General features: G+C 53.1%; 6 protein-coding genes across 10 annotated transcripts; 1 reads left to right on the top strand and 5 right to left on the bottom strand.

The window, feature by feature from the left end:
* Positions 1–884: 884 nt before the first annotated feature.
* Positions 885–2,326, bottom strand: ABB37_08995 (cathepsin L-like protease (CPB); the record flags this gene model as incomplete). 2 transcript variants are annotated; one of them, XM_015808212.1, is made up of 1 exon in its annotated part: positions 885–2,326. In XM_015808212.1, the coding sequence occupies exon 1, from the start codon at positions 2,193–2,195 to the stop codon at positions 885–887; it is 1,311 nt and encodes a 436-aa protein (XP_015653103.1). In that variant the 5' UTR covers positions 2,196–2,326. The 2 variants fall into 2 exon arrangements, with proteins under 2 accessions (XP_015653103.1, XP_015653104.1); XM_015808213.1 differs by having other exon boundaries at positions 885–2,319.
* A 256-nt stretch (positions 2,327–2,582) lies between these two features.
* ABB37_08994 (cathepsin L-like protease (CPB)) lies at positions 2,583–4,796 on the bottom strand. Of its 2 annotated transcripts, none has more exons than XM_015808210.1 (1): positions 2,583–4,796. In XM_015808210.1, the coding sequence occupies exon 1, from the start codon at positions 4,576–4,578 to the stop codon at positions 3,268–3,270; it is 1,311 nt and encodes a 436-aa protein (XP_015653101.1). In that variant the 5' UTR covers positions 4,579–4,796; the 3' UTR covers positions 2,583–3,267. The 2 variants fall into 2 exon arrangements, with proteins under 2 accessions (XP_015653101.1, XP_015653102.1); XM_015808211.1 differs by having other exon boundaries at positions 2,583–4,744.
* A 407-nt stretch (positions 4,797–5,203) lies between these two features.
* On the bottom strand, positions 5,204–7,296 carry ABB37_08993 (putative histone deacetylase; the record flags this gene model as incomplete). Of its 2 annotated transcripts, none has more annotated exons than XM_015808208.1 (1): positions 5,204–7,296. In XM_015808208.1, the coding sequence occupies exon 1, from the start codon at positions 7,028–7,030 to the stop codon at positions 5,204–5,206; it is 1,827 nt and encodes a 608-aa protein (XP_015653099.1). In that variant the 5' UTR covers positions 7,031–7,296. The 2 variants fall into 2 exon arrangements, with proteins under 2 accessions (XP_015653099.1, XP_015653100.1); XM_015808209.1 differs by having other exon boundaries at positions 5,204–7,062.
* An 83-nt stretch (positions 7,297–7,379) lies between these two features.
* Positions 7,380–8,784, bottom strand: ABB37_08992 (hypothetical protein; the record flags this gene model as incomplete). The annotated part of the gene is made up of 1 exon (XM_015808207.1): positions 7,380–8,784. Exon 1 carries the CDS (start codon positions 8,751–8,753, stop codon positions 7,380–7,382), a length of 1,374 nt encoding a protein of 457 aa, XP_015653098.1. The 5' UTR covers positions 8,754–8,784.
* A 509-nt stretch (positions 8,785–9,293) lies between these two features.
* On the bottom strand, positions 9,294–10,880 carry ABB37_08991 (hypothetical protein; the record flags this gene model as incomplete). 2 transcript variants are annotated; one of them, XM_015808205.1, is made up of 1 exon in its annotated part: positions 9,294–10,880. In XM_015808205.1, exon 1 carries the CDS (start codon positions 10,848–10,850, stop codon positions 9,294–9,296), a length of 1,557 nt encoding a protein of 518 aa, XP_015653096.1. In that variant the 5' UTR covers positions 10,851–10,880. The 2 variants fall into 2 exon arrangements, with proteins under 2 accessions (XP_015653096.1, XP_015653097.1); XM_015808206.1 differs by having other exon boundaries at positions 9,294–10,875.
* Positions 10,881–15,748: 4,868 nt separating this feature from the next.
* Positions 15,749–16,282, top strand: ABB37_08990 (hypothetical protein; the record flags this gene model as incomplete). The annotated part of the gene is made up of 1 exon (XM_015808204.1): positions 15,749–16,282. Exon 1 carries the CDS (start codon positions 15,800–15,802, stop codon positions 16,280–16,282), a length of 483 nt encoding a protein of 160 aa, XP_015653095.1. The 5' UTR covers positions 15,749–15,799.
* Between the last annotated feature and the right edge of the window lie 60 nt (positions 16,283–16,342).

Raw genomic sequence — 16,342 nt, 5'->3', positions numbered from 1 at the left:
GCGATGCGGAGGCAGAAAAAGCGCTGTAAAGGCCACGGCCTTCACGCCACACAAGTGCGAGTCTGCGAGTACGTGCGCGGCGCTATTCTGAGGTGGTCCGCAGCGCGCGCACCCAGGAGGCGTGGGTTGGGGCGGCACGTCTTCCACTGCAACGGCAGAGGCACGGTGGGCGGCAGCGTGTTGTGTGTGAGAAGTGCAGCTTCGTTTGACTAGCTAATGACAAATAGAGAACAAATAGGAAAGAAATTCCATACACCGTCAATCATGTGCAGTGCATGCACAAGAGACAATGAAAATGGAAATAGAAAAGAAGGTAATAATAGTTAGATTTGCGTCCTCGCTTAAAGTTGGCCTTGGAAAAACGACGAGCTTTCTTACTTATATCTCCGAACAGTCACGAAAAGAGCCGTGGTGCACGTCCTCGTCGCAGTAACTTGCTCAGCCTCGGGGATGATCTTGCGACAAAGTCGTAACGCGTGTGGGGACACGGCGGCGAGCGAGGGACACCGCCACAAAACAGTCCTCTTGTGGCTAAAACACTAAAGCAAGGACCTGACCAGCTGCTGTGTCTCCCACTCAGCGCTACCACAGCGCGGCCTCACTACAGTCAGCCCAGACAAAGGTAGCGGCATGCAAAAGTGGGCCGCCCACATCTCTTCGTTCTTTTCGCTACCGCAGAGGGAGAAGCGACGTAGAGGGGGGGGGGCGCACGTGCATGGCCGCTGCGGAGACAGCATCGTGCCCGCCGCCCCCGTACATGCAGTCGGCGGGGTCATTTGTTCTCCCCTTCCACGACCCCCCTTCCGTTGTGGCGCCGCCTACATTATCCGAGGCAACTGCGCTCGGCCGCCCTCTCGCGCGACGCCGTGCACGCTCTTTCATCCCTACGCGGACACACACGCCGCTTTGAAGTAGGTCTGCTTCTCTTTCACGCACTCGTTGGCGTTCGCCATTTCGTACCGCGCCAACCCGCTGCAGTCGCTGGAAGCGTAGCTGGCCTCCACCACCTGGTCACGACCGCACAACAAGATGGACGAAGTGTTGTGTCCCTTGAGGCACTCACCGACAGGCAAACGCTTCGTTGTGCAGTTCTTGTGGCAATGGCGGTCTTGGCACGCCGTGTACTCCACAACCATCGGCTGAGGCGCCTTCGTGGTGGTGGTGGTCGCGTTGCCAGACACCGTGGCGGACACGGGGTACTCCGTGATCAGGCACTCGTTCGTGCCCTTGCGCACGCGGATGTACCCACCCTCGCCCCAGTCTGCACCCCACGAGTTCTTGATCACCCAGTATGGGATCTCGTTCGTCGTGTTGTACCCAACCAGCAGCACACCGTGGTTCAAACGCCCTCCGTTGCAGTCCGTAAGGATTCCACTGCGGTATGACTGGAAGGCATTCGCATCAACAGCAATCGCAATAGGCCCGTGCTCCGCCAGCCACGCAGCCATCACATCCTCATCCTGTTTGATAGAGACGTGGCCCTCAATTGAGGCACCGATGACGAGGTCGCTGGAATCATTGCAGTGCGGCTCAAGGCCGCTGCCCGAGACGTAGGGGTAGCTCTCCTCCGTGTACATGTTACCGTTCGCGTTGTTAATCAGCCAATCGTAGGCCTGGTCCATGATTCCGCCGTTGCAGCCCATATCGACGTCGTCACAGCTCACCAGCTGCTGCTCAGACAGACGCACCAGCGGGTGGCCCGCAACCTTCCACTGGCTCTCGATGTTGCCCACCGCAGAGAACGCCCAGCAGGAGCCGCACTGGCCTTGGTCCTTCACGGGAGTCACGGCGCCCTCGTCGCGCCAGTCCTTCGTCGCAGGAGCAGCCGACACGTCCGCGCTCACAACCGGCAGCGTCGCCGCGAGCTTCATCGCGGACTTGAAGTGCGACGCGCCGTTCAGGTAGTGCCGGCGGAACTCGGCCTCCGAGAGGTCGAAGAACTTGGTCACGCCGAACGTCGCGTGCGGGTTGCGGGCCTGGTGCACCTTCGTCGCCTCCAGGTTGTGCACGAAGTTGCGCAGCCGCCGAGCCTCCTCGGCCTGCGTCGCGTACGCGCGGCCGTACGTCTGCTTGAACTCCGCAAACAGGGCAGCAGCGGACGACGTGGCGTGCAGGGCGTGCGCGGGCACAGCGGCGGCGGCAAGCACCACGCACGCAACAGCCACCACAGCGACAAGCAGCTTCGGCGCCGTCATCGGGGGGACGAGTGCGGTGCTGGGTACTCAAGCTGGGAGAAGGCGGCAGAAAGAACGGTGGCACGACACGAGAAAGCAGAGAGGGTGTTGAGGAGCAAAAGCGAAAGACAAAGCGAAGCAATCTGTCGACTGCCGCGGCACGGAAATCAAAGAGGAGAGAGAGCAGGTGGAGGGAGAGTGAAGGAACGGCGATGCGGAGGCAGAAAAAGCGCTGTAAAGGCCACGGCCTTCACGCCACACAAGTGCGAGTCTGCGAGTACGTGCGCGGCGCTATTCTGAGGTGGTCCGCAGCGCGCGCACCCAGGAGGCGTGGGTTGGGGCGGCACGTCTTCCACTGCAACGGCAGAGGCACGGTGGGCGGCAGCGTGTTGTGTGTGAGAAGTGCAGCTTCGTTTGACTAGCTAATGACAAATAGAGAACAAATAGGAAAGAAATTCCATACACCGTCAATCATGTGCAGTGCATGCACAAGAGACAATGAAAATGGAAATAGAAAAGAAGGTAATAATAGTTAGATTTGCGTCCTCGCTTAAAGTTGGCCTTGGAAAAACGACGAGCTTTCTTACTTATATCTCCGAACAGTCACGAAAAGAGCCGTGGTGCACGTCCTCGTCGCAGTAACTTGCTCAGCCTCGGGGATGATCTTGCGACAAAGTCGTAACGCGTGTGGGGACACGGCGGCGAGCGAGGGACACCGCCACAAAACAGTCCTCTTGTGGCTAAAACACTAAAGCAAGGACCTGACCAGCTGCTGTGTCTCCCACTCAGCGCTACCACAGCGCGGCCTCACTACAGTCAGCCCAGACAAAGGTAGCGGCATGCAAAAGTGGGCCGCCCACATCTCTTCGTTCTTTTCGCTACCGCAGAGGGAGAAGCGACGTAGAGGGGGGGGGGCGCACGTGCATGGCCGCTGCGGAGACAGCATCGTGCCCGCCGCCCCCGTACATGCAGTCGGCGGGGTCATTTGTTCTCCCCTTCCACGACCCCCCTTCCGTTGTGGCGCCGCCTACATTATCCGAGGCAACTGCGCTCGGCCGCCCTCTCGCGCGACGCCGTGCACGCTCTTTCATCCCTACGCGGACACACACGCCGCTTTGAAGTAGGTCTGCTTCTCTTTCACGCACTCGTTGGCGTTCGCCATTTCGTACCGCGCCAACCCGCTGCAGTCGCTGGAAGCGTAGCTGGCCTCCACCACCTGGTCACGACCGCACAACAAGATGGACGAAGTGTTGTGTCCCTTGAGGCACTCACCGACAGGCAAACGCTTCGTTGTGCAGTTCTTGTGGCAATGGCGGTCTTGGCACGCCGTGTACTCCACAACCATCGGCTGAGGCGCCTTCGTGGTGGTGGTGGTCGCGTTGCCAGACACCGTGGCGGACACGGGGTACTCCGTGATCAGGCACTCGTTCGTGCCCTTGCGCACGCGGATGTACCCACCCTCGCCCCAGTCTGCACCCCACGAGTTCTTGATCACCCAGTATGGGATCTCGTTCGTCGTGTTGTACCCAACCAGCAGCACACCGTGGTTCAAACGCCCTCCGTTGCAGTCCGTAAGGATTCCACTGCGGTATGACTGGAAGGCATTCGCATCAACAGCAATCGCAATAGGCCCGTGCTCCGCCAGCCACGCAGCCATCACATCCTCATCCTGTTTGATAGAGACGTGGCCCTCAATTGAGGCACCGATGACGAGGTCGCTGGAATCATTGCAGTGCGGCTCAAGGCCGCTGCCCGAGACGTAGGGGTAGCTCTCCTCCGTGTACATGTTACCGTTCGCGTTGTTAATCAGCCAATCGTAGGCCTGGTCCATGATTCCGCCGTTGCAGCCCATATCGACGTCGTCACAGCTCACCAGCTGCTGCTCAGACAGACGCACCAGCGGGTGGCCCGCAACCTTCCACTGGCTCTCGATGTTGCCCACCGCAGAGAACGCCCAGCAGGAGCCGCACTGGCCTTGGTCCTTCACGGGAGTCACGGCGCCCTCGTCGCGCCAGTCCTTCGTCGCAGGAGCAGCCGACACGTCCGCGCTCACAACCGGCAGCGTCGCCGCGAGCTTCATCGCGGACTTGAAGTGCGACGCGCCGTTCAGGTAGTGCCGGCGGAACTCGGCCTCCGAGAGGTCGAAGAACTTGGTCACGCCGAACGTCGCGTGCGGGTTGCGGGCCTGGTGCACCTTCGTCGCCTCCAGGTTGTGCACGAAGTTGCGCAGCCGCCGAGCCTCCTCGGCCTGCGTCGCGTACGCGCGGCCGTACGTCTGCTTGAACTCCGCAAACAGGGCAGCAGCGGACGACGTGGCGTGCAGGGCGTGCGCGGGCACAGCGGCGGCGGCAAGCACCACGCACGCAACAGCCACCACAGCGACAAGCAGCTTCGGCGCCGTCATCGGGGGGACGAGTGCGGTGCTGGGTACTCAAGCTGGGCGAAGGCGGCAGAAAGAACGGTGGCACGACACGTGGTACCGAAATAAACTGGGTAGGAGAGTGAAAGACAGAAATGGGACCAAGAAAGCTGTAACAAGAATGAGCGACACGATATGGAAAACTTAATCTGGGTGGCGTAGAACAAGGCGAGGACAATTCAGAAATGGAGAGATGAAGAGCTGACAAGGAAAGGAGGAGACAGGAAAAGTGGGTGAATAATAACACCGCGATGGCGTTCTCATTTCCTCGAATGCGACAGCGGAGGCAGAGACGTTTTCCGCCGTCACGAGAGCAGCGCATGCGCATCGGTCTTGAGAACTGCAACGTAGGATGACAAGGAGGGGATGTAAAATGATCAACAGGTAAGATGAAGCGAAAGACTCACAAGTCGTCTGCACTTTGTAGTTGCAGCACTCGTTACACGGTTCTGCAGTACGTGAAGCGGTTCTATGGCGTCGGAAACCGTTGCCGCATTTTTGGCAACTGTTCTGGTCCCATGGGAGGAAAAGGTGAGCCGAAGAACTGTTTCATAACGAATGAATTTGAAAGAACGAAAAAAAAGTTCCCTCTTCTACGCGTCTCACTAGGCTACGCCACCGCATTCAACGCTTCGCGGTGAGTTTGTAGAACCCGCGAAATCAAAGACGCGCACCAACGTCTGTGACGCCCAAGCAGCTCTGCATCATCTGCAACCTGTTCAGGCGGAAGAGCAACTCTCGAAATGCCATCCTCCGTGGGTGCTGCCGCTGTCTCAGTTGCAACCTCCTCTACGCGCTCCTTCTGTGCCTGTCGCCAGTCTCGCAGCTGACGCATCTGTCGCTGGCGCAGGTCCGCCCAGACACGCGGCAGGTGCTCTTGAAGGAACGGCTGCACTGTGGAATCAGTCTGCGGTAGCGAGAGCGCGAGGCCGACCGTCACGGCACCTTGCGCGACCGATGTGGGATTATAGCCGCCTTCCAACACGACGACAAGTCCCACAATGCGGCCCTCTTCGATGCACCAATGCTTCAATCGAGCTATGACGGAGGCAAACCCGTTTTCTACCGCCATCTTGCCCAACGGATCCCCGTAAGCGGCATCAAAGCCCAATGAGACCAGTACCACATCTGGTTGAAATGCTTCTAGCCGCGGAAGAAAGATCTCTTCCAGCACGCCGTTCATCAAGTGGTCAGAAATGACGTGTTCGCAAAGAGTCGGATTATTCGCGTTTGTGTGCACTGCAACGTTGCAAATGCATCCCTTAGGCGGTGACTCAGAATTGTTGACTCTGCCGACATAGGCGGAGTCACCGCGCTGATCAAAAGGGTAGAACTTCTGCTTATCGTAACGGTGAAGAGAGAGATACAAAAGAGTCTGAGGATCGCCAATACCTTCGACGAAGGACGCACTCCCTTCGCCAAAGTGCACATCTAAGTCAAGAATAGCAATCCGTGGCATTCCGGAAGTGGACGTCACAGAGCGCTGTTGACGCAGTTGCGCCGCTGCAACCGCGACGTTGTTCAAAAGACAAAATCCGCTTGGCTGAGAAGATGTGCAGTGGTGCCCAGGAGGCCGAACAAGACAATACGCAAAAAGAGGAACGTCCGTGTGTGAAACTGTGCTGTCACGACGTAAACAGCCTACACCCTGCAGCACCTTGACACTGGCATCGACTACGGCGCCGACGGAAAGCCGTGCTGCTACACTGCTTGTCTCCTCGTTGCAATAAACATCGCTTTTCAAGGAGGTCAACGCCACACCCCGCTCAATAAAGTCACGATAAGATTCAGGAGCGTGGAAGGAATACACCTCGTCAGCTCTCGCACATCTTGCCGGAATCCATCGCGCACGGTTTTTGCTGCTAACCTTTGCTGGGTCAGGTTGCAGATCGCGCTGCATGCTGCCATCCATGTTCAAAGACAAAGGACCAAGTAGTTCTGCGGGAAGTATGTCGTTTGCACGCTCACACTGTTGGAGCGCCTTTACAGCGCATTGGAGACGGTAGGGTGTTTCGGGTGACCGGTTATTAAGGGGGCGATGGAGAAGCATGCGGGGATCAAAAGCCCATAATACAGCACAGTCAGGTGCGAGCACGCGACCCGAGGACGCGCCGCTGCCTCCGATGTTGGAGGCACTATGACACACAGCAACAGACTCGTGAGTGGGTAAAAGCACACCTCCGGAAAGGTAATACACGCCTTTGTCAACCAATTTCCCCATCAGCGCCAGCTCTTGCTCATCGACGAGGCACAAGTCTATTGTATGTTCATCCGTGCTGCTCGAACTGCCCAATCCTACCCGAGAGGCTATCGCCTCCAAACCCTCTGACAACTCCCCTTTGCTTATCTTCACCACTGTCTCTAGCTGTGGTTGTTGAAAACGGCGCACGGTGACTGTACCACTGAGCTTCGGTCGAGAAAAGCGCGACGGCGGCATTGACTGAATGCAGTAAAGCTGCTTTGGTGACTGTAGAACTTTTTTAAAGGAGGTGATGGAGAGGGAAGCGTTGTCGGTGGTGGCAGACAGAAATTGGAGCTTTTTGGCTTGTTTGGAGACAAATGTAAGATGATCTGACTGCTTTCAAAGAATGTTCATTAGAAGACAACAGCGCGAAGAGCACTAGCAGCAAAAAAAGAAAAGAACACCGATTTAGGCTATTGCTCGAGGATCGTAGCGTTGTCCAAAAACAAGGTGCCATATCTTTGTTACATAGGTTTCGAGAAGATGTCAAAAAAAAAGCGAATGAAAAAAAAGAACGGCACAATGTCGAATCGTAAGTTTATTACTAAGATACAGCTCCTTGGCGCTTAAACAAAACAATTTGTTTCAACGCCCACTCGGAACCTAACGGACCTTCGACTGGGGGACGGAACCATCTGCGTTCTCTCGGATCGCAGCGCCACTGCTTGTGTGACAACACCTCCTCGTGAGCAACGGAAGGAAGAATACCAGCTCCGCACAGCTCTGCAAACTGCAGGTCATTTTCGTCATCGAAGAGGGCAACGGTGTGCTCTACCGAAAATCGTTTCTCGTTGGCTTCAGACCTACCATTTGCTTCACAGTCCATCAAGGCCGCCTTTTCTAGCACGTGCAGCATCACCCCGCGCTTTCCGCCTCCTCTAGCGTTCACTTGGCCTTTTCCAAGGTTCATGAAAAGCTCGACATCGAAAAGGTCGTTGTATGTTTCCCTAAACTTAGCCATCACGTATTTTTCTGCCTCTTCTGTGTCGTCAAAGAGCATCGGAAACTGCGTGGCGGTAGAGGGCTCATAGGATGGAGAAGATCGAACACAAGGGCTGTTGCGAATGTCAATGAGAAAAGAAGTATCGTAATGATCGTGGTCTGTGGCGAACCCCGCTTCGATGAGTTCTGCCTCCAGGCTCCAAATGGTTGTTTTTCCCTCGCTCAGGCGTTGGTTCTCTTCACCGGACCTGTCTGCGTGAAAGCCGGTAACTCCGCTGAAGTTGTTTGTCCACTCAACGTCCATTGGTACATCATTAGAGTCCGGAGGGTAAAAAGGCAGCTTATTGCCCGTTTTTGCATTATCCGGAAGCTCTTTTGTTTCGTCTTTAAACCATTCAGAAGTGTTCACAAGGCGGTCCCAGAGTTTGGACCCGCCTTCACATGATTCAAATACAGTTTGCGGCAGCGAGCCTCCGTGGCGGCGGCGGATAAAAGTTGAGGTACGAGCTCCCGTAATTAAGCAGCACACAACAGGCTTACGTGCCGTCGCGTTACTCGACTGCATGTGCAGCGTGGATACTTCCAGGCCCCAATAGAGTAGCGACTTGCACTGCAGGAGTTCCATGAGTAAAACAGTGTTCTCCGAAATGATGGCGCCGGTCAAAGAGAGATTGTAAAGCTCGTATGTTTTGACTACGTGGCAGGACTCTTTGTGCCGCCAATACTGGTACGGAATGGAGGAAAACCGTTCGTTACGATAAGACTGAGGATAGCATTCCCACAAAAGTCTGTCAATCTCGTCTTCATTCCTTTTATCGTCTTGTCTCCAATACGGCGGCTCAGATTCAAGTCTTTCGTACCCGAGCTTTACGAGTGTTTTTGCATAATGAGCAAGTGTGCCATCGATGTCAGAAATGATAGCGGTGACATCTGAAACAACGGATGTGAGGACAGAAGAGTCAGACGTCCCCATCATTTTCCCTACTTCTTCTTCCTTGCTAACTACTTTCAGGTGGTGGTCATATTGTATTTAAAAACAAAGAGGTCGGAAGAGAGAAGATAAAAGTCAAGTGCTCTTTTGTAAGTATTTCTACCTTCGTGGAACGCGAACGATCTAAAGGGGTCTTTTTCTACTCTTTGTGAAGTAGCAGGAAAACTTCACAACTTCGTTAAGCACGAAATTATGTTTTGCTGTAACAATGATAAAAATGGGAGTAGAAAGAAGGCAGGCCTTTCCAGATTGATAAATTGTGGGTTATTGTACGCCAAAAGAAAAGAATAAACAGACGTCAATAAAAAGGAAAGTCGGAAGAGAAAAAAAACGCTCGTTTGTGAGAACAGAAAGTGAATATCAAAGAGAAAACCTAAAAGAGTCAGCTAATAAAATCACCGCCAGTAGACTCTTTTATGCTATATCGTGGTGAGCTCAAATATGGCGTAGCTATTAATAACAAATTTCACCACATGCGTTTGATTCGTATTTAAAAAAAAACTTTAAGAAAAGTATTTTTGAATTCTACTGAGGACATATTGAGTCCTCCAAAGGAGCTGGTGCAAACCGTCTCCGTGACTCGTTCCAGTCTGGTAGTACCTCCGAGGCGCACTCATCACGAGACGAAACTTCGACGCCGTACGCTGACAATTGGTCGTCATCTACGTGGTGGTCGACGAACAATACCGTTACCGAAGCTCGATCTATGGGCCATTCAACCCAATGGTGAGCTGTATCGTCATTTGGTGAGTTACCGTCACCTTCGTCAGCAACGTGTCTCTTTCTGCTTTCACGATAGCCGATTGAGGGAACAGGACAGTTGTCGATAGTTTGAACTACAACGCGACCACATATCATTTGCGCAGCTTTCCCAACAGGAAGATGCCACTTATCTTCCATCAATTCTGGCACTAGTTGCCTTGTTACAGGAGAAGGAGCTTCGTGAGATTCAGCTTTCGTGGGTACAGTTTGCCCTTCAACGCTTTCCGCAAAATGTTGGTCGTTTGATTCTAGAAGCGCAATTGACTTTTTCACCCATTCTTCTCTTTGATTCTCAGTTTCTCGCAATTCACTCAGCCTCAGTAAACTCGCTTCCTGCGTGGCCAGATCCTTATGAAGCACTGTGCTTGATGCAGCTGCCTCAGTTGAGCCTTTTGTCCCCGGCTTCTCCAGCTCTCGCCTTGAGTCTTTTGTTGCCTGCTGGGAATGATCCGGATCAACATTTTCCTTGTTCACTTCTGACGGCAATGAACGGTGTAACTCCGCAGGTTGTCTGGGTGAAGAACTCGCCGTCGATAAGGTGATTAAAGGACTTGGAGCAGGAGCCGCGCGTCTCGACTGGACAGATGTAGACACATTTTGAATGTCGCTCTTGTCATCTTCTAACCCTAACGCCCTTCTGAAGAGTAGCTCTCTGCTTCCTTTCGTTGATTGAGGCCGATGACGCTTCCGTTCAGCGCTTGCAGTCATACGATCACCAACCTTGAATGGCTCGACAACTGTACTCACCAGACTGCTCTGTCGCGAACGCGACGAGCACCGCGACGCAGACCGCCGCCCGCTTTCAATCGCAGGCGACAAACTCCTGGCGCTTGCAGGTCGAAGCTTCGAAATACTGTGGATGGACGACTGCGAAACGTTGTGAAAGGACCCATTCCTAGGAGAGCTTCGAGCCAACGGGGTTGCCGACACCGCATTTTCCAGAGCCAGCTGGGTGCTCATCTGCGTGCTCCAAGCCTCCCATTTTTTAAGAATAGACTCTTCCGCAGCCGATGTTTCAGGCTGTGCCGTCTTGGGAAGATTTTTTACCGCGATATTGGAGTTGTCTTCCGTGAAGAACTCCTCAGGCAGGTGACGGGTCCGCGGTTTAGGAGTTTCGTCGGAAATCTTGGTGTGGGCTGTGGAGTTTTCAGGCAGAAGATACATCTGATCGAGATCAGCATACGTGTTTCGAGCTGTTCTTCGTCCGGAGTGTTTTTTGGCGTTACCGTCATTGGGTGGTTTTCGATAAGTGTTTTCGCGCGGCGACGAAAGACTCGCGCCTTGACGCGCGCCGGCTGGACGCAACGGAGTTCGACGCATGTCAACGAAACCCTTACAATACACTACACTGATAAGAGAGTAGAACCGACCGAAAAAGAAGAAGAGGACGATCGAGATCAGAGAGACTTAGCTTAAGAGCATCAAACCGCTTTTTTCAACAAGCTATGTCCTTTTCCCTTTTGCGTTACAAGATGTTTGGCTGTTTACACTAACTCATTACTTCAGCATCGACGAAACACGTTGAGGCACGTGAAGGCAATCGTTTTCTTCGTTGGAACTCCGTACTATGGAGGATGGCTGAACGTTTTTTTCTCTCTGAGAAAAAAACCGTCGTGAACTGTGCACAAAACAACGGCTGCGAACCGTAAAAATAAGAGTGCCACATAGCTACATGACAGCTAGTGGACAGTTACGCATGTGAGCAGAAGCGTCCTCGTTTATTTTCGTCACGCTTGCTGAACCCACATCAGGCAAGCTTGCCGCTTTCTTAGGAAAGAAACGCGTAAACAACAAACAAGCCTTCCTGACACAGCGCTTGCCCCACTCTTTCAACAAGCCAACTCGCTTCCAAGCATTTCTTCGGCAGCAGAGCCGTCAGGAAGACACCCAGCTCTACTTTCCAAACACTCATTTTCCTTGTTCATCGGCAACCAAAGAAGAAAATCTTTTTCACACGGCTTCAATACTTCTCGGCGCGCGGTGCTCCTCCGTCTCTGCGGGCGAGGCGAAAACACGTGGGCGGGCCTCGGGCCGCCCCCCCCCTCCCCGGGAGAGAACACCACACCCGGCAGACACCCCAAGCCCCGCACGACCAAAAACGACTCGCGCCGCCGACAGCCCCCGATACCGCCTGCGCGCCTGAACGACCACAAGCGTGAACAACAACAAGGCATACCTTAGCGCTAGTCAAAACACAAAAGCTGCGCTGCATTATACCGGAAAGATGCCGGTGAGAGGACGGCGGGCCCTCTGCCGGAAAAGAACGGTTGCGGGTGAGGGCATTTTGCATGAACGGCCGGGGACCCAGCCAGCTGAACGCCCCCGATGCAGCCCCCTAGCGGGGAAGAGAAAAAAAGAATCCTGTACTGTTTTGACGGGAGCCTTCCCCGCCTGACATTTCTGGAACTCATTTGGCTAGTACCAACACGACAACTTTATTGGATGCTTTTCATGAAAAAGATGCGTGAAGATGCACCAGCCAAGTTCTATTTTGACACAACCTGTTCCACTGAAGAGAAACTGAATTTTCTTTGCGAGAGCTTCTCCATGCGAAGTGCAATGTCCTTGAGCGCTTTTGTCGACCCGGATCTTTTCTTGTGAGTGGCTAAGGCCGTCGTGCTCTCAATATTTGTACAAAGGCTCGACTCCGCGGGAATCCCTTGTCGCAAGTGATCCACTGCCAGAACCACGGTGTTCGCTTCCAGCGTGTTTATGTGGCGCTGCTGTGCTGCTGAGCATGCTTCACCAACGCTCACAATTTCTTGGTACTCGTGCCGCATCAAGAGCGCCCCTCGACCGGCTCCAGAGGCACCGGTGTAGAGGGTCACTGTCGGCATTCTCGTTGCCATGACCAACGCTACCGCTCGTGGGCGGTTCTTCTGTGCCAAGTCGTAGCGTTATTTGAGTTCTGCATGCACCGTTGGAGGTGAGCAGGCCGGCTCCTTCACTGGGAGAGGTGTCCGGCTGAGCTGCGGCAGCCTTCGTCTAATGGGCTTCAGCGCCCAATAGAGCTCCGCGGTGCGGATCTGTGAGATTGACGAGCTGCGGAGGAGCTGTGCGTACCGTCACTCTAAGTCGCCGCTCGTCATGCTTGGCGTCGGACCACCAATCTTCTGGAACGTGTGATCTGCCACCGCCACTTTGTGAGCTGCGTGGTTGAAATAGACCCACTTGAAGTCAGTGACTTCTCTCGTATACCTCTCATCTCTGCTCAAAAGAGACTGGACACTCTTTCGCCACGGCCAGCATCCTCTTGGACACCGTCTGGCCAGCTCGACATGTGCCCGTGTACCGTATGTTGTCGATCCACACATCGGCTACGGTCAGGGCTGGGCCGTTCACGGCGAATACTTTGCCCGCACACTTCGGCTGGCCTGCCCCGGTGAACGGGAGAATTTGCATGATTTCCGGTGAGGCCGAGTGTCCCATCAGAGGCCGCGTCAAGCACCACTGTTTACCGCTATTCGTATCTGCGAAGACGGAGCGTTGTTGCATTCTATCTGGGAGCTCAACCTGGAAGAGGCTGAACGTTCGGTCATTTACGCTGCCCCTCTCGGCGTTCACTGCTTCAAGATGTATCGCAACGTGTAGAAGTGGCGCATCGGGACGGTAGCCTGGTGCATCTGAATAGCCGTTGCTCTTTTTCAGTCACACGATAAAGTGTCTTTCAACGGCGTTGTGCCTTGTTCCCGTGACCGTAAACGGTATAATAATGTCGGTATTATGATGCCTCGTGCCTGGGCCCGCTGCTGTGTCGGAGTGCGTGCTATAAACTCATCGGAGGATTCCGGTCATTTGTAGTTTGTTCATGTCATCCTCGGAGATTGTTGGAGATCTTTTGGTGTACTTGTTTTGGGATAGGTAATCCTTTGCGTTAAGAACTGGTGCCTGTTGTGTGCTTAGACTGTGTGCAAAGCAGTCTGCTCCAGAGAGGTTCAGGAGATCGTCCACACACTGGGGGATATCTGGTCGCGTGCGTGACCTAGTCCTCTGAAAGTTCAGAAGCGCAACTGATGCCGAACAATTGATGCTGGAAACGTTCTTCTGTGAAGGCAGCTTTCTTCGGTTTCCATGCGCCTCGACCGAGATGGCGGTCGCGACCTGCGACACTTTCTTTGTACGTCATTTTTACGCGGAGACGGTAGAATTTGTCGTCGAGCTGATAATGCTGGTATTGATTGCGTTTTGTCGCGGCTGGCACTGCGAAATTGCCGCTTCTAGTTGTTTCTACAGCTCTGCACTTATCTGCGGGCTGGAGTGAGCTGGGACAAGGATGTTTTGAACAATTTCCTGTAGGTGGCGTTCGCCCTGGTGAACCTCACCGCTCCAGCAACTTCACCTTTTTCCCCCCTACTGAAGGATACCTTGAATGGTTCACACGGTTTTTGGTGCATTACCTCCTGGTACAATTGAGCGAGCGTGATGGCTCTCAATGCGGCACGATGCATGGTAATAGGTCATTTTTTTTTTGAGCTTGCGAATAGAATGACCTAGCCTGAAGAATTATTCATCCTACCTCTCTTTTCCCCTTTTCCTGTTTTCTCTTTCTCAACTGCTAGAATTCAGCAGTTCTTCCATCTTTTAGTTTTTCCCACCCGCCCAACCCTGAACCCCCCGCCCACCCAGCGGGGAAGCGTAAGGCGCGCTACCCACTTCGTAGAGTCTGTGGAATAGTTTGTTTTCTTTGCATGTATTTAATTATTGATATTTACAGTGTGTTGTAAAACCAAGAAAGATAAACTTATGTATTTCTCAAGTAAAGGTTTGACCTGTTGGTAGGTGATGATTTGTAGGGTGTAGGTTATTCCATGAGGAAAGTGTTGAAGAGTGGTTGTGAACCTGTTTCTTACTTGACGAATTCGTACAAATCCTTGTGAGCTGTGCGTGTTTTCTACCTTCAAGGAGGTAATTTGGAGGTTGTTGGTTATTCTTGAGTGTTGGTTCACTGTCTCTCCTTATTTGTCACCCCTGCCCTTTGCAGAAGAAATAGCTAGATCACAATTCCTTGGGCGCGTTCACTTTCCTCTGTGGCGGCAGAGTCTTAGGCGATGAGGTTGGAATTGGTCTGTGAGCCAGTTCGCGGAGGATATAGAGAGTCGATATGTGGATTCGTGTGCCTCCGCGGGTGTGGTTGCATGACTTCTTTGCGGCCCGACCGTGTCACTCCGGTCTCTTCATGTGTATTGCCTCGATTACACCCTGCGCTGATGCTCTTTTCCCATTATCTCAGCTGGTCGGCTTTCGTTTAGCCTTTTTGGCGCGGTGCAGGGTTTGGCTGTCGGCTCCGGAGACTGGGTCGGGTGTTGGGTCTCACGACCTGAGCGCGCGGAGGTCGAACAGGGGCAGTGGCTCTCCGCTCTTTCTGAAAGGCTTTGAGTTCTTCTTTTTTGAGCTTTATTGGGGAAGGGAGGTGTCTCAGCGTTGCTCGGTGCGTCTGAGCAAAACTGCGCCAAGAATGGCCGAATACGAATGAAAAGCGGAGGGGGACAGTGAATAGAAAACCACATTTGCCAGCCAGCGTGCGGCAGCCGAGTGGGGATATCGACTCCGCGCACAGGAAAGGATGTTGACAAGGGCGAGCGATAACGGGTAATGTGAAGTTACAGCAAACCGTTTTGCGGAGGAGCGAGAACAACAAGTCCACCCCAAAGTCTGCCAGGCTGCGGTGACGGAGAGGGTTGAGAGATGCTTCCATGACTACCTGTTGTTGGAAGGCGCTCTCCAAAAGGTGGCATCTACTTCCATTGTCGTTTCCAAGATGGAAGAGTCGTTTGTAGCGTCCTTGGTGCGTGGCTCACTTATCAGATTACGTAGGAGGTTCTGTAACATGCCTTCTTTACACGCGCCTCAATAGCTTTCCAGTTTAAAGCCTGCCCCGGAAAGGCAGGTATTCGAATGAATATGTGAAATAGAGCTAAAAGTGGAAGTATATATGTGCTACCACTTTTGCGTACAAACATGACCGAAAGGCCATCGAGCTGTGAAACTGCCACCGCCGCATGTGTAATCTAATGTTTCCAAGCGGTGTTGACGGAGTCACTACGTATAAAGTATCTATGAATTTACTTGTGCGATCAACAAAAGTAAACGATGACGCACTGTTGCTATGGAACAATGCAACACTAGTTATGCGGCTTTAGGAACTGCAATCATTACACTACTCACTTTTCTTTCTCTCTCTCACCTTGATCTTTTCGATTCCTTTTTGAATCAACACAGTTTACATCTTTCAGTGCGTTATAGTTAGTCATTCGTACAAATTTACACCCATGGCGTTAGCACGTTTACACATGCTCAAATGCACTGTTTTGCCTGTTGGCAAGGTGATCTCTTTAGCAGTCGCTCGAGTTTGTTTAGTTGAAATTCAAACAGCGCTTTCAAAACAAACTGCGTGTGCGGCGGAAGCCTTTGCTCTGTACGTGCAGAAAAATGAACGCTTAGTTGCTTTGACGTCGGAGATTGGAAATCAAGATTCGGTTTATGCACTGCTGCGCTGCCGTGGTGGCGGCAAAGGTGGCTTTCGGAAGCAGTTGGAGAAGAAGGGTCGTGAGTTTGCGCGGGCAAAGATGAAAGAGAAGCGGAACAGCGTCAAAGGGGAAACGAAGAAAGAAGCCACCGGTGTCGTGAAGAGGAAGGAGCACACAGTAACGGCAAAGTTACCGAAGGCGGAAACGAGTACAACAAGAGCTCTGGTAAAACAGGGGCTTGCGTTTGTGATGGATTCTTACCAAAAAGGCGCGTCCGCCAGTTGATCGTTATGATTATCAACTATTATGCTTGTATAAACGGTGTGAGACAAAATATCTGAAAAA

Source organism: Leptomonas pyrrhocoris (assembly GCF_001293395.1).
Source record: "Leptomonas pyrrhocoris isolate H10 chromosome Unknown, whole genome shotgun sequence".
In the NCBI taxonomy this organism is placed as follows: domain Eukaryota; phylum Euglenozoa; class Kinetoplastea; order Trypanosomatida; family Trypanosomatidae; genus Leptomonas; species Leptomonas pyrrhocoris.
Note: the sequence above shows the minus strand (reverse complement) of the source record. Positions and strands in the feature narration are given on the sequence as shown.